Source organism: Tiliqua scincoides, chromosome 5 (genome assembly GCF_035046505.1).
Source record: "Tiliqua scincoides isolate rTilSci1 chromosome 5, rTilSci1.hap2, whole genome shotgun sequence".
NCBI classification, from domain to species: domain Eukaryota; kingdom Metazoa; phylum Chordata; class Lepidosauria; order Squamata; family Scincidae; genus Tiliqua; species Tiliqua scincoides.
The window spans coordinates 111,994,986-112,008,648 of NC_089825.1; the positions used below are offsets into that span (position 1 = coordinate 111,994,986).

At 43.8% G+C, this 13,663-nt stretch overlaps 1 protein-coding gene across 3 annotated transcripts; it reads right to left on the bottom strand.

The window, feature by feature from the left end:
- Positions 1–1,666: 1,666 nt before the first annotated feature.
- Positions 1,667–11,518, bottom strand: LOC136654290 (golgin subfamily A member 6-like protein 1). 3 transcript variants are annotated; one of them, XM_066631243.1, is made up of 8 exons: positions 11,462–11,518; positions 6,472–6,522; positions 5,983–6,033; positions 5,824–5,874; positions 5,391–5,438; positions 4,131–4,181; positions 2,207–2,233; positions 1,667–1,754 (listed from the first exon to the last, which is right to left on the bottom strand). In XM_066631243.1, the coding sequence occupies exons 1-8, from the start codon at positions 11,481–11,483 to the stop codon at positions 1,690–1,692; spliced, it is 366 nt and encodes a 121-aa protein (XP_066487340.1). In that variant the 5' UTR covers positions 11,484–11,518; the 3' UTR covers positions 1,667–1,689. The 3 variants fall into 3 exon arrangements, with proteins under 3 accessions (XP_066487340.1, XP_066487339.1, XP_066487338.1); XM_066631242.1 differs by lacking the exon at positions 11,462–11,518 and adding an exon at positions 10,533–11,213 and having other exon boundaries at positions 5,824–5,871; XM_066631241.1 differs by lacking the exon at positions 11,462–11,518 and adding an exon at positions 10,533–11,213.
- Between the last annotated feature and the right edge of the window lie 2,145 nt (positions 11,519–13,663).

Consider the following 13,663-nt stretch of genomic DNA (forward strand, 5'->3'; position numbering starts at 1 on the left):
CTTTTGTTTATAAAAATGATTAATACACTTAAATTTAAAAACAAACAAACTCAAAAATGAATTTTCAACACAGTTTATTAGTACAAAAGTAATGTCACTAAATGGTTCATAAAAAATATAATCCAAATCAGCCCATTTTCACTTGTATCCAAAGAAATTTATTTCTGATTACAAATACAATTCTATATACGTGTTCCTGGATATATATCCTAATTGAACTCAGTGAGGTTTATTTCTGAATAGACATGCATCAGATGGCACTATAGATGCCAATGAACTTGTTAGTCATGACTAACTTCATGGTGCTTAGTTAGGATTCACTTTCTTTGGATACAGGCTTTTTGGAACAACCATCCTGATCAAAGTAAAGACCTGCAATGTTCAAAAGCAATCCATGGGCTTCTAGATATCTTTCTTATCCCGCAATCACATCTTATTCTTTAAACCATGCTGGAATTTCCAGGGGATGGCTATCCAGCTCTGAAACCACGGAGCCTACAGAGAAGAAGGGATAAAGTTTCTTCTCAGAAGAAGGTAAGGTAGAAGTATGCAACTTCCTTCTCCTGTTGACATCATAAAAAGACAGACTTCTCTCTGGAATATTTAAGAACATCCCTATCTTAGTGGGTTTTCCACTTGCTTCCAGACGGGTCCAGGGGTCTGTTCGAGCCCAGTAGCCTTTCTTACCATCAAGCCCTATGACCCAGTAGCCATTCTGGGGGGCCAGTGTGATCCTCCCTTTTCTAGAAATGGATTCAGAAGCAACCCCCAAGTCCCAAATTGTTTTCTGTCCAACTTCCACCTCCCAGTAATGTTTGCCTTTGGCAAAGCCCTCTCTTGCCAGGACAAACATGTGAGAGTCAAACCTCTCCTCAGTGTTAGGAACCGGTAATACTTCTCCTGTGTCCCTCACATATTTCCCTTCTTGAAACACTTCCAGTCTTGGATGAGCTGTATTGGGGTCCAAAATCACATCCACTGCAAAGGGGGGGGGGGTAATTCAAAAGCACGAAAGGGTTAAAGACAGTGTTGCCACCTTCTGGATCATACGCTGTAGTATCGACACATGTCATGACTGCATGTTATTTACAAGGCAGATTTGTCTTAAATCTGATAGAACGAAAGGTTTGTGATAACGGTGAAGCAAGCCTTCCTTGGCTTGAAGTTGAATCTCCCTTCTGCCATGAACACACAAGGTGGCCTTTGGCAAGCCACTTCCTCTCAGTCACCCTCCAATATGGGAATAATAATACTTTACAGGATTGGTGCAGGGACTCCATCAAGATAATATGTAAATATGCATGCCTTTATTGTACAGGGCCAGTTTCTCTCTCTCTCTCTCTCAGTGTGTGTGTGTGTGTGTGTGTGTGTGTGTGTGAAAAAGCACCATTAACCTACTTCTTCAGGCTCATCTTTTCATTGATACTTCAGTTCTTACAGCAGATGGCAGCCCCAGAAATCCCCTTAAATCATCACATACTGTTGGTCTGAGTGGTCTTCAGTGTAAAACAATATGGTAGCCGCAAGACACTGAGAGAAGCATTGTTGCTGCATGCTATTGTGGCAGGGGGATCAGGAGGCTTGGCAGAGGTAAGGGAAAACCTTTTTCCTTACTCTTCCATACTCCCCTTGATCTCTAATGGGTCTCCTCTGATGTGCTCCAGCTCTATACTCTTTTCGTTGAAAAGCTCAACTATCCTTGTTGAAAAGTGGTATATAAGTATGATAATGATAATAATTGGTGATGATGATAGCTGGTGCAAGTCCAAGATAACAAAGGGAGCATGTTGGGATGGATGGATGGATGGATGGATGGATGGATGGATACATACATACATACATACATACATACAAAGAAAGAAAGAAAGAATGAAAGAATGAATGAATGAATCCTGGCATGAATCACCTGTGCCAGGATGCACCCCTTCCTACTCTGACATGCCCCCACCCCTACCCTTTATCTGTCTCAGTCTGTCCACCACGCCCTGTTCCTCCCATTCTGCCAACTTATCGACATTGGTACATGTGCTTCTATAATGGCATCTGTGATACCGTAAAGTGCATTCCACTGCCAGAACAGTAGTTCTAGCGGCAGAGTCAAAGAATATTGTTAAACTAAATAATAGATATTTGCTGGGAACAATTTCCCCAAGTGCCCATTTTGTTTTAGTGTCATTTTGCCAATTAATTTTTAAAGCAGTCTCACCTCGATAGAAACGGGCGTCTAAGAATTCTGTAAACAAAGGAATGGAGAAAAGACTGTCATAAGCAACAATGCAGTAAGTTTGCTCCATGCACACAACAGCCAGCAATTCAGACACAAGAACTCTAGACACCAGTTCTGGCTTATTGCATACTCCATTCATTGTGAGATGGAGATCTTATAATTGAATGGAGCACCAATATTTGTGCAGTCCACTCTTCCCAGGGACTAGAGGAGCAGACGCCAGCACATCACCAGGTAAGCGGAGATGGCATTTGGCATGCTGCTCAGGTGCTGTGAGGCCTTTGGCTGAACCTGTCAGCAAACACATAGAAGCCTCACTCCCAGACACAGCATTGGTGTTTAGGTGCATGGAAGAAGGGCGCAGGCACATGCCAGCCAACTATCCAGGTAAGTGAGTGCAGTGCACGTCTGAAAGAACTTTCCATAAACAAGATAAAGAGCAAGGCGCAAAACATCCAATTTTCTTCCCCAGTACTCCTCCAATTCAAAACTATACCCTGGTCCGCCATGAAAAGAAATGACTGTATTTGTGGCCAACTTCCTCCACCCAGCTCTTAATCAACCTAGAAGGTGTGAACATAAGGACATAAGAACAGCCCCACTGGATCAGGCCATAGGCCCATCTAGTCCAGCTTCCTGTATCTCACAGCGGCCCACAGTGTGCTTTGTGTAATGACAACTCATAGAGGAAGGAGTGGGGATTGCTGCATTCTGATCCTTGGAGTGCAGCCATTTGACTTCCTCAATTTCCTCCATCAGATGCTTTTAGAGAGCCTTTTGGGGGAAGGAGCAAGACTGCCCTTTCCTCTGCATGGGCTCTTTAAACAAAGGAGGAAATGTAGAGCACTGTAGGAGCAATCTCACGCACTTCATATTTCCAGCTTTGATTCAAGAATCCATGCAAAAGATGGGTGGTGGTGGAGCTTTGAGCAGCTTCATGCACCACAATAGCTTCAGATCAGTGGTGTCGCTAAGGGGGTGCGGGCTGCACCAGGTGACACGCACGGGGGGGTGACGCACACTGGGGGGGGTGACATGCCAAAATCGCAGTGGTTAGGAGTAACCCCATTATATTATATACCGTTGGATGTGGAATTTCGAGCGGAATGCAATGCAAAAAACCAGAGTGAAATGTCTCCTTTCTATCAAAAGCTATGGCCAAAAAAAAACAGAGAACAAAAAATGCATGGATTCCTATGGAAAGTGGAAGTGAGCTGTATTGCACGTTTACTCACAAGTAGGCAAACTTGCCTTAGTCCATCAGAAAGGGCAGGCTGATAGGAATCTGAGGACACCAGAATGGTCCTGATCCAATGAATGCAGCCCCAAAAACACCTGAGAAGAAAGTCCCTCCCTCCAAGCAGATGAATGTATTGAGCCCTATGGAAAGCAAAACTAAGCCTCATGGTCGCGTTTCATCGCGAGTAAGCAAACATGCCTTGGCTGGTGTGGAAGATCAGGTGAAGGAGAGTGCAAGGCTACCAGTATGGTCCTGATCCTATTCACCTGGAGCGAAACAAATGCTCCAGAAATCACAGTTTGGAGGAATAATACCATCATGTTATATATCAATCAATGCGTAATTTCATGCAGAATGTGTTCTATCTTTGTTCTATCAAAAGGTACAGCCAAAAAACCAGTGGGGGCAGAGTGATGGTACACCATGCCCACCACCTGGGGTATTGCCCCACCCACTGCATGGGGGGTGATGCGCTGGCATCCTGCACTGGGTGACGCGAACCCTAGTGACGCCATTGCTTCAGATGGGCCTGGCAGCATTTATAAGTAAACTATGAACAGATATAAAAGTTCAAGCACAGGTGAAGCTTAAGAAGCCAGGCAGACATCGGCTTCATAACCATGGCAGAATTGCTGAAACTGCCCAGAATTGATACACACTTACCATTTTCTCTTCTGAGCTTTTGGCATTCTTCTGCATCACAATTCTGTTCTTCTGCAAAGACATTGATGAAAAAGGAAAAAAGAAACCATCTTGTCAAACTCAGTATACGCGTGTATCAAGAAACTAGGCAGAATGAGCCGTAATTGTGTTGCCCATTAGAATTCAAACACCAGAATAAACCCAGCAGCCTGTCCCAGCAAATTATGGCTACTGCTCAGTCCTCTGTACTGCCCAATCTTCTGGGCTTCTGCACTGCCAGAACTTGTGTTTCAATGGTGCAGGGTGCTTTCCAGCTAAGTGACATGCCACTCCGCACAGCCAGGCTGCCAAAGGAAATGGTGAGTGGCTGCATGCTAGCAGCCTGCCAAGCAGCCCTGGTGCCGATTACTCAGCACCAGGGACAGGCAGGTAGTGGGGGTGGGCAGGTGGAGAGGAATGGGGCGGAGACCAAGGTGGGGAATGGAGTGTGCCAAGAGTTGGAATGGGGTGGTAATGGTGCCAGCAGCAGCACCAATATCCGATCCCCCTTCCCGGCCTCCATCCCCTTTCCCAGGTCCACTTGCTCTTCTGCCAGCAAAATTGCTGTTGCAGAACCAAGAAGACTGTTTCAGGCAGTGAAGGCTTACTTCCAGACAAGGGAACAATAACGTTATGTGTTTGCATGCTCAGAAATACAATATCAAAATGCTGAATAAAGGATCCTCCATCTGCCTGAAGATAACATCCGAAGGTCATCAGTTCGAGGCCACCCGCACCGTGCGACCCTGAAGCAGCTGACAAGCTGAGCCGAGCTATTCCATCTGCTCTGAGCGTGGGAGGATGGAGGCCAGAATGTGAAACCAGATCAGAAGGAAACATCTGAATGTTGTGGTTCTTGAAAGATAGAACCTTCTTTCAATTGTAAAAATCCCTACGGGGATTTAAATAGCCTGCCTATGTAAACCACCTTGAATAAAGTCTGAGAATAAATCTGACAACCAAGAAAGGTGGTATATAAATACCTGTATCATCATCATCATCATCATCATCATCATCATCATCATCATCATCATTTTAATAATTGCCATATAAACATATAAGTTATAATTTAATATCACATTGCTTGGCCAGCCAAAGAATGCTGGAATGTAGCATTTAACATTTAACCCTGGAGTAAATAAGAAGTCAAAGAGGAAGGTGACATTTGAGAACCCAGTGGTCTATCTGCCCCATGATAATGACAGAATTGGTGAAACACCCCAGAAATCACTTTGTGCTTACCAATTTTACTTCTCTGTTTTCTTTCTCCTTCATCATCATTCTTCTCTTCTTCAGCAAAGAAATGGACAAAAACAAACTGTTACTGTCTCTTCATATTCAACATGTACACAAAGACCTGTTTTCTTTGATATCCTTCTAATCTGAATATACAATTTAAAATATCTCAGATTGCACCATAATTCATAGTTAGTGTCTGAGTTCAAGCATAATATGAAAACATGATCGTTGGCTAACCATGGTTAAGAACTCATGTCATGGTCTGAGCTTCCAGGATACTGCATAGTTGTTTACAAAAGATTGTTGGGATGCAGCATTTTACCTCTGAGTAGATAAGAAGGTTGAAGAGGACGTGAAGATTGACAACCCTGTGGTACATCTGCCCCATTATAACGACAGAATTGGTAAAACACCCCAAAAATCACTTCATACCTACCAACTTGAATTTCATGTTTTTGGAGTTCTTCTCCACCATTCTTCAGTTCTTCTTCAAAGTAGTGGATGAAAAGCAAAGTCAGACAGTGTCAGTTAGCATATGTGCATATCAGGTAACCAGGAAAATAGTGAAATGCATCAGAAATCACTTCATACATACCAACTTGAATTCTGGGTTGCCTTTCTTCTTCATCATCAGTCTTCTGTTCTTCTGCAGAAAAATGGATAAGAAACTGTTGCAGTGCCCTCACACTCAGCATGAACACACACACACACCTCTGCATTTTTTGGGTGTTATCCTTCAAATCTAAAGATTTGAATTAAGTTTAAAATTTCAAATCTAAGGATCTGAATTAAAGCCTACTTCTTTCTACATTGTAAATATCTGTCTTAATATTCATATTTACAAATATAAATATTTATAAATACAAATATTTATATTAATATTTATAATGCTATGCAATATTTTCAATGCTTTTCTGCTCTGAAGTTGGCTGGCAAATGAATGTTGGGATGTCACATTTAACACATAACCCTGTAGCAAATAAGAAAGTCAAAGCAGGAGGTGACGTTTGAGAACCCAGTGCTCCACCTGCCCCATTGTAATGACAGAATTGGTGAAACATCCCAGAAATCACTTTGTGCTTACCAATTCTACTTCTCTGTTTTCTTTCTTCTTCATCATCATTCTTCTCTTCTTCTACAAAGAAATGGACAAAAACAAAAGGTTACAGTCTCTTCATATTCAACATGCACACAAAGACCTGTCTTCTTTGATATCCTTCTAATCTGAATATATAATTTAAAATTTCTCTCCTCCACTCACCGCATCATAAATCCCTGTCTTACTGTTCAATTCTATTGGGATCTTACACTGGTGGAACTGGTTCAGTCACTGTTAACTGTCTTAGGGCAGTCATAAAAACCATTTCAGCAGTGCAAGGAGTTGCATGATGCTGGAGCAGTGGTGTGGAGTCTTCCCCACCATGCCAGACAATCATCAAGAAAATGCCAATCCAAGTAGGATGGCAGGGGAGGCAGGACACAGCAGGAGAAGGGTGGGGGAGGGTGGAACTTGGGGAGGGGAGCGCATAACAGGGAGACAACAAGGGGGGGTGAGGTGGGGAAGGGGGTGGGTTTTCTGGCAGCAGCAGCCACTAAATCCAAAATCCACTTTTCAGAGCGCGATACCATAGTCTTTCGAGACTGAAGGTTGCCAATACAATACAATTACCAGACCCAATACTGTGACCTAGGTCCACAGGGACCTGCACTAGTAATTTTGCTAGTGCAGGTATGAGTAGACCCCTCCACACTGAGGATGTTTACCCCTGGGAAAGGGAAACACTTTCTTATTGAGAGGAGACCTCTGCAACTGCTCCCCACAAGATGAAGCACAAGCCATTTTGGCATGGCTGCATCGGTGGAGGGGGGGCAGAGAAGGATAGGATTGGGCTGTTAATATTGATACTGACAATTTCAGCAGGTGGCTAAAAATGCACCCTGGAAGGCAGCATTGGAGTAATCAATATTGTGCATTTATAGTTCAGATTCCAACTAATATTCATTAGAGCAATGATGCTTCATAGGTTTTCTCCTCAGAGTCCAAATCAGGGAGGGTGACAGCAACCTTATGTACATGTCCCCGAACATTCCCCCCCTGCATTCTCATGATTGTTTCTGTTGCTTCATTATCTACAGCCCCCTATTATATCAGGGAATGTACAGGGAGTAGAAGTTGCATGCTCTCCACCCCAGTTCTCCCCCCAACTGACCCCTCCTTTTCCTGCATTAGCAGGACATCTGGGAGCCGCTGGTGCATGCACCAAGCCTCTAGCCACTGGCACCAGTAGCTCTTTAGCACACAATAACAACACAGTGTTTGTGATGCCACACTTGCGTTTCTTATGGTGGTTGATTGGGAGATGCACTGCTGTATATACCCAATAGGACTGGGCTGCCTGTCTGCCATTGCTATGTCATGTGACACATTCCCTCATTGTAGGATGAAAGCCCGACTAGTTGTGTCTTTGGGTAATCAGATGACTGCTTGTCCACATGGCTGACTGTATTGAACTCATTCTGTGGTCAACACTGATTGTTGTCCTGTTTCAGTTGCTCCAATCCCTCCCCCCTCTCTTTTTCACTCATTTCTGTGTAAGCTCTCAACTTTTTGTTGTGCTAATCAAAGTCATTGTTTTACAGGTGGACTTGAAGAACAAAAACAGCTGTTAGGTGAGGCGAAGACTCATGTCTGATTCTGGGGGTGGGGGGATAGGGATTGAATAAGTGGATCAGAAGGTATCAGAGGACTATACTGGCAGCCTGTAGGGGAAGGCAGGGTATTGTAGGATTTGAAAATGAATGTTTTTGCCAACATTCCTTTCATGTCTAAACAGCACCATTTTCTATATTATTTTTAATGTTCTTATACTGCTCTTCCTCCAAGGAACTCAGGGTGATATACATAGTTCTTTCCCTCCTTTAGTCCTCACAACAACCCTGTGAGGTAAGTGAGGCTAAGGGCCCAATCCCGACTGGGCCTAGCGCCAACACTGAGCTTCATTGGCAGCACTGGGTGTTGCAAATGTGCCATAAAGCACATTTATGGCACCCTCTGAGTAAGGAGCGCTGGCATCAGGTCAGTGCCAGTTGACGCTGGGCCCAGTGCTGGATGTAAGGCACTGTGGTTGTACCCAATGGTAAATCACATCGTTAGGCAATGGTGCAGGTTTTCAGGATGGGGGGAGACGTTCTTGGGTGGGGGAGGGTAGGGCAGGGGAGTGACCGACCCGGGAGAGGCAAATAATGGAGCCCTGCTCCACCAGATCCAGTCATGGAGGTTTTCAGCCTGACATGGAGGTTCTCCGGTCTGCACCAGCAAAATAGTTGAATGAAAGTTCCCTTCCCATGAGGAGACTCCGGTGGTCTGTTTGGGCTGCTGCTCAATATACCCAGCTACCCCACCAAGGATAGGATCAGGCTGCCCAAGACAGTGTCTTAGCTAAGATCACCCAGGAAGTTTTGTAGCTGAATGGGGTTTTGAATCTGGATCTTCCAGGTTTAAGTCCACCTCCTGAACCACCTCCTGAACCACTTAAACCTCCAGTTTTAAGCCCACCTCCACTACACCATCTTAGCTCTGCAACAGCCTGACAACTAAACAATCTCATGGTGGTATCCTACAGTACATGTCTAAAGAAAAAAAATGCATATGTTTTGACAATAATATCCCTAAGTGGAATATCCTTCCATTTCAGACCGGATCGCAAATGAGCTGGGTAAGCCATTTTTTTTCCTTTATAATTATTCTTCTGTCCTAGAAAATGATTTATTTTGTATTATTGGGTAAACATGAATTCATTCAGTTCATAAGCACACTGGGCTGTTCCATGATTTCATACATATTTTTTGTAGTTCACTGTTCTCTGCAGCTAATGCATTTTTCTTTTCTATTATAGAATTTAGAAGAGCTCAGAGTCATGCAGGTAATGAAGCTACAGGATGCTGTAACTCAGTAGTGTGAAAGGCCATAATTAGAGCCAGTTCATAAATGCATGTACATAATTCACAAAATAGGAAAGTGGGATCTACAGCTGCTGAACAGTGGTAGCTTTAGTGGTGGAGGGATAAACTGGCAGCACAGTCATCACAACTCAAATTAAACTTTCTCTCTTGCTCTGCTGTCCCTTTTTAATTTGTCCCTCTCAGACTCTGACCAATCATTTTATGTGTTCTCTCAGTCCTGGTGAGCATTGATCCATAGTTCTAAACCACTAAGAACTCTTGGAGAGAATTTTGAATGGCAATTGACAGTGGTCACCAATCAGAACTGCAGGTTTAGTATGACTTCTGGACCATCAAGATTGTCCTTGTACACTCAAATGTCCACAGTTCAGTTATCTATGAATAGCTGGTGTACACTACTGTGACTGACAAAACTCTGCCTTCTCTCTCCCTCAGCACAGCCTGTCAGCCCATACAATGCATCCTTTTTTCATGAACCAGCTCAGCTTTAACCTGAGATGCTGTTTAGAAAAAAAGGTCACCTCTGAATCCTGTTTCTTCTCAAGCTGATACTGATCTTCTTTCTTTGTATGAGAATGTCACAGCAGCAATGTCCTGATTCACTTGTTGGTCTCAGCATTGTGTTAATGAGTGATGATGAATGTAAAGTGCCTTCAGCATGTAAGAGAAGCACTAATTGTTTGTTGTTCTTATTTTCTCCCTCCCTTTCCTCTTCCATAGCTGCTGTTATTTTGGACCCAGATTATAAACACCCTGAACTCCTCATCAGTGAGGATCAGAAAAGAATCAGACTAAAACCATCTACATCAGAAAAACCTGTAACTTGTTCTGGGACTCTAGTGGTGGTGGGGAAGGAGGGTTATGAGGCTGGGAAGCACTATTGGGAGGTGAGGGTGGGAGGCAGGCTGGACTGGGAGCTGGGGGTGCTGACTCAGGTTGCAAGAGACAAAGTCAGAAAGGAGAAGTTTTCTGGGCCTCTTAGAGAAGGATGCTGGGCTCTGAGAAGCTCCAGAGAAGGCTTCTTTACTCGTCAAGATGGGGGAAAAAATCATAAAGGTGGAAGTGTCCCATAAAATGATTGGTATGTTCTTGGATCAAGAGGAAGGAAAAATCACATTTTATAATGCAAACGTGATGTACATGATACATTCTATCTCCATTCAGTCAAATGAGAAATTATACCCATTCTTAAGTTTAGTCCAAGCTGCAGAGGATGCAGATCAGAGTCCATGGAAAGTCATCTATATTTTTTCTCCACTAGATGTCTCTCTACTTCATGGTATCCTTATCCAGTGTTTGAAATATCCCTTACAGTCTGTAGATTATTCTTCCTTACTTGTTGATTGCAGCTTAAAAAGGCAGCGAGGCCATCTCAGCAGGTCGCTCTGAATTTCCCAAAGTTATTATTTCCTTAATTAGTCTTATCTTTAGTCTTTCAAATTGTAAATCACAGCGTCTTTGATGCGGGTTTCTGAGGGAACACCGAGCCCATCTCTTCACTTCCTCCTCTCTCCACCGAGAACAAATTCCCTCAGTCTATTAAGCAACTGTATCTTCTAAATAACCCGGTCTTCAAAGACATCAAACTGGGAGATTACTCACTCCTTGACTGAAGAACTGAGAAACGGCCCCAAACGTTTTTTTCCTTCCTTTGGAGCTGCAGTCCCAGCGATAGGGGAAGAAGGAGGGGAGAAACCAGGCTGTCTCTGCCAGAAATGGCTGACAGAGTTCCTTCGATTTGTTGCTATGAAGACAGGCTTTGCCCCACTCCTGGGGTTGCTTTCCCCAAGAGTTAGCTAGCCTCCAGTCTCAAGCACTTTCCTGGCCTCTCCTAGCCAGAAAAAGCCCCTCCAAATCCTTGGAGGAGTTTACAAACCAGAGGGAACGACGGAGCTCTAAAAGCTGCGTCTTGTTGCCTGGGCTGTAGCTCCTCCCCCCAGTAATTATTGTTTATTTTCATTTTGCTTTATAATAGATCTCTAATCTTCATATTTGTACTGTTCTACACATTCAAATAAAACATAATTTTAAATGGTCAGCCTAGATTTGTTCAGGGCACCTGACACTTGCTGTTGCCCACCCTGGCTAATGAAGCTACTGGGGCTACTTACTTTGGATCCAGATTATAGACATTCTGAATTCATCATCAGTGCATATCAGAAAAGGGCCCAATGTTTTAAATTGTGTTCAAGCTGCAAAAGATGAAGAGTCCATTAGAGGTTATCCATGTCAGAGTCCCTATCCTAGGCTCTTTGAGAGGAAGACAAGTTCTCCAAGAGTTCACTGAAGAAGAAAGAAGATAATAATAAAGCCATCTGCCACCACCTTCCCCAACGTAAACCTGAGTCAGTTTGGGAGTAAAAGAAGACTGACAGGGAGGACATAGGAGCAGTGGAGGGAGTGCGCATCCCAAGCTAAGGCAGGACCTAACTGAGGGAGGACAGTTCCTGAGACGGAGTTTTTTTGCATTTTTCATCCCAATCTTAACTAACTCCCCACATGGTGATGCAGGGGTGCCAACACTGTGCCTATTGTATCCTGCAGGGGAGTTTTGGCCTCCAGAGATCTCCTCAGGATAAGGGAACATTTGTTCCCTTGCCTTGGGATAAACCCATGGCCAGCTGCCAGGTCTATTTGGACCTGTGCCAGCAATATCTCTGGCACAAGACTGCATGGACCCAGGCTGGGAGATAGAGGCTGGGAAAGGGTTAGGATTTGGTGGGTGCAAAGGCAAGAGATTTGGATAAGAAGGACAAAGGATTGAATGGGTGAAAGTCAGGGCCTTACAACGTGAAATTTGCTCTATTAATGATTTCTAATGGGAAGTTATTGATGTTGTTGATTCATCTAGTGGCAGCTGGGCAGAAACATTAATAGGAATGATGATCTTGTTAAAGGTCCATTATCACCTTAACTTGTAAGTTGGCATGCTCCAGCAGTTTCTGCACCTAAAGAGGCCGTGGCACTGTGGTTAGTATCACCTGGACCACCAGAGATGAAATATGCTGGAACCAGTTGCCACCAGTGGACTGGAGGTCTATTTAACAGGTTGTCTCTCCCCAGGTCCTTGTTGTCCACCTAGGCAAGAATGCTCTATGTCAGAGGACATATTTGTTCTTGATATGATGGATGTATAGAGACCTCACCACTATTGGGAGTTAGATCCCAGGAGTTAAATCCACTAGTTGGATTGCTTGCAGTGGAGTGGATGGAGGGAAGTTCCAGAAGCAGGGCCAGTGAACAGAGGCGAGAAGTAAGGTCTACAGGGACCTGGGGAAGTTGGTGGTGACACTAGGCAGGATGGTTATTTGCCAGCTACCTATTTTCTATTCACAGCAACTCTTTGGGAGGATGGAGTCCATTTTTCTGTGGTTGGCAAAGACTTACAATTTGATGGATCTCCAGCAGGCCCTGGGCTTCCTATTGGGAGTGTACAGGGTGGGGGAGGCTAAGATACAGGTCAGCCCCCCATGTGGAGGAAATAGTGCAGGACAGGGTTTAGGATTTGGATTTAGTGTCTACCTTTAGGTAAATGATAGTCAGAGGGAAAACCAGAATCGGTCTCAAGAGGCTGTCTGGCTTGGGCATACAGGTGGATAATCCCTTGGACTTGAATTGTGAGGTCTTCCTTAAAAGCCATCTGGCTTGGGCTACACAGAACAACAGCTTCCTTGGCCCTCTTTCATAGGTTTGGAGCCAGGGGATTTCACCCAACAGAGTCTTGGCAGATTAGCTGTCTCCTTCATGGTAGGTGGCGCACTTTGGGGTATGGTATGATGCAGATATTAATTGTTTTTTGTTAATAAATGTGGCCCAATATCATTCCAAAGTCACTTTGTTTTGTGTCATTTGGTGGGATCTTGAAAAACAAAGAATCATCTCTCACACCTTTTAGAAATATTGCAAGCTAAATCTTGCACCTGGAGTGAGACCATTCAAAGGAAGAAGCAAAAATAGCATTCAACTGAGATATAGCTTCAGCTGATATAGCATCAGGTTATAACTATATTCTGGGTGCAAAAGACCTTCAGTTAAGGTGCTTATGAATTCACACCCGTATCAAAGAGCATGCAAAGGATTAGCTAAGGTGATTAGCTAGTGCCTTAACTTCTGCACTGTGTAGACAGTAAATATATGCTGTAGTTTCACACATTGTGTTCCCTTACAATTTAGGCTCTCTCTGTTTGTATTTCTCCTTGGTCTTTCATCCCCATTAAAAAAATGTAGATCATCAGTATATTGCTATGCAATCATTGCTTTCATACTGCCATTGATACCCATTTAGCACTATATATATAGATGCCTCCCCAGTG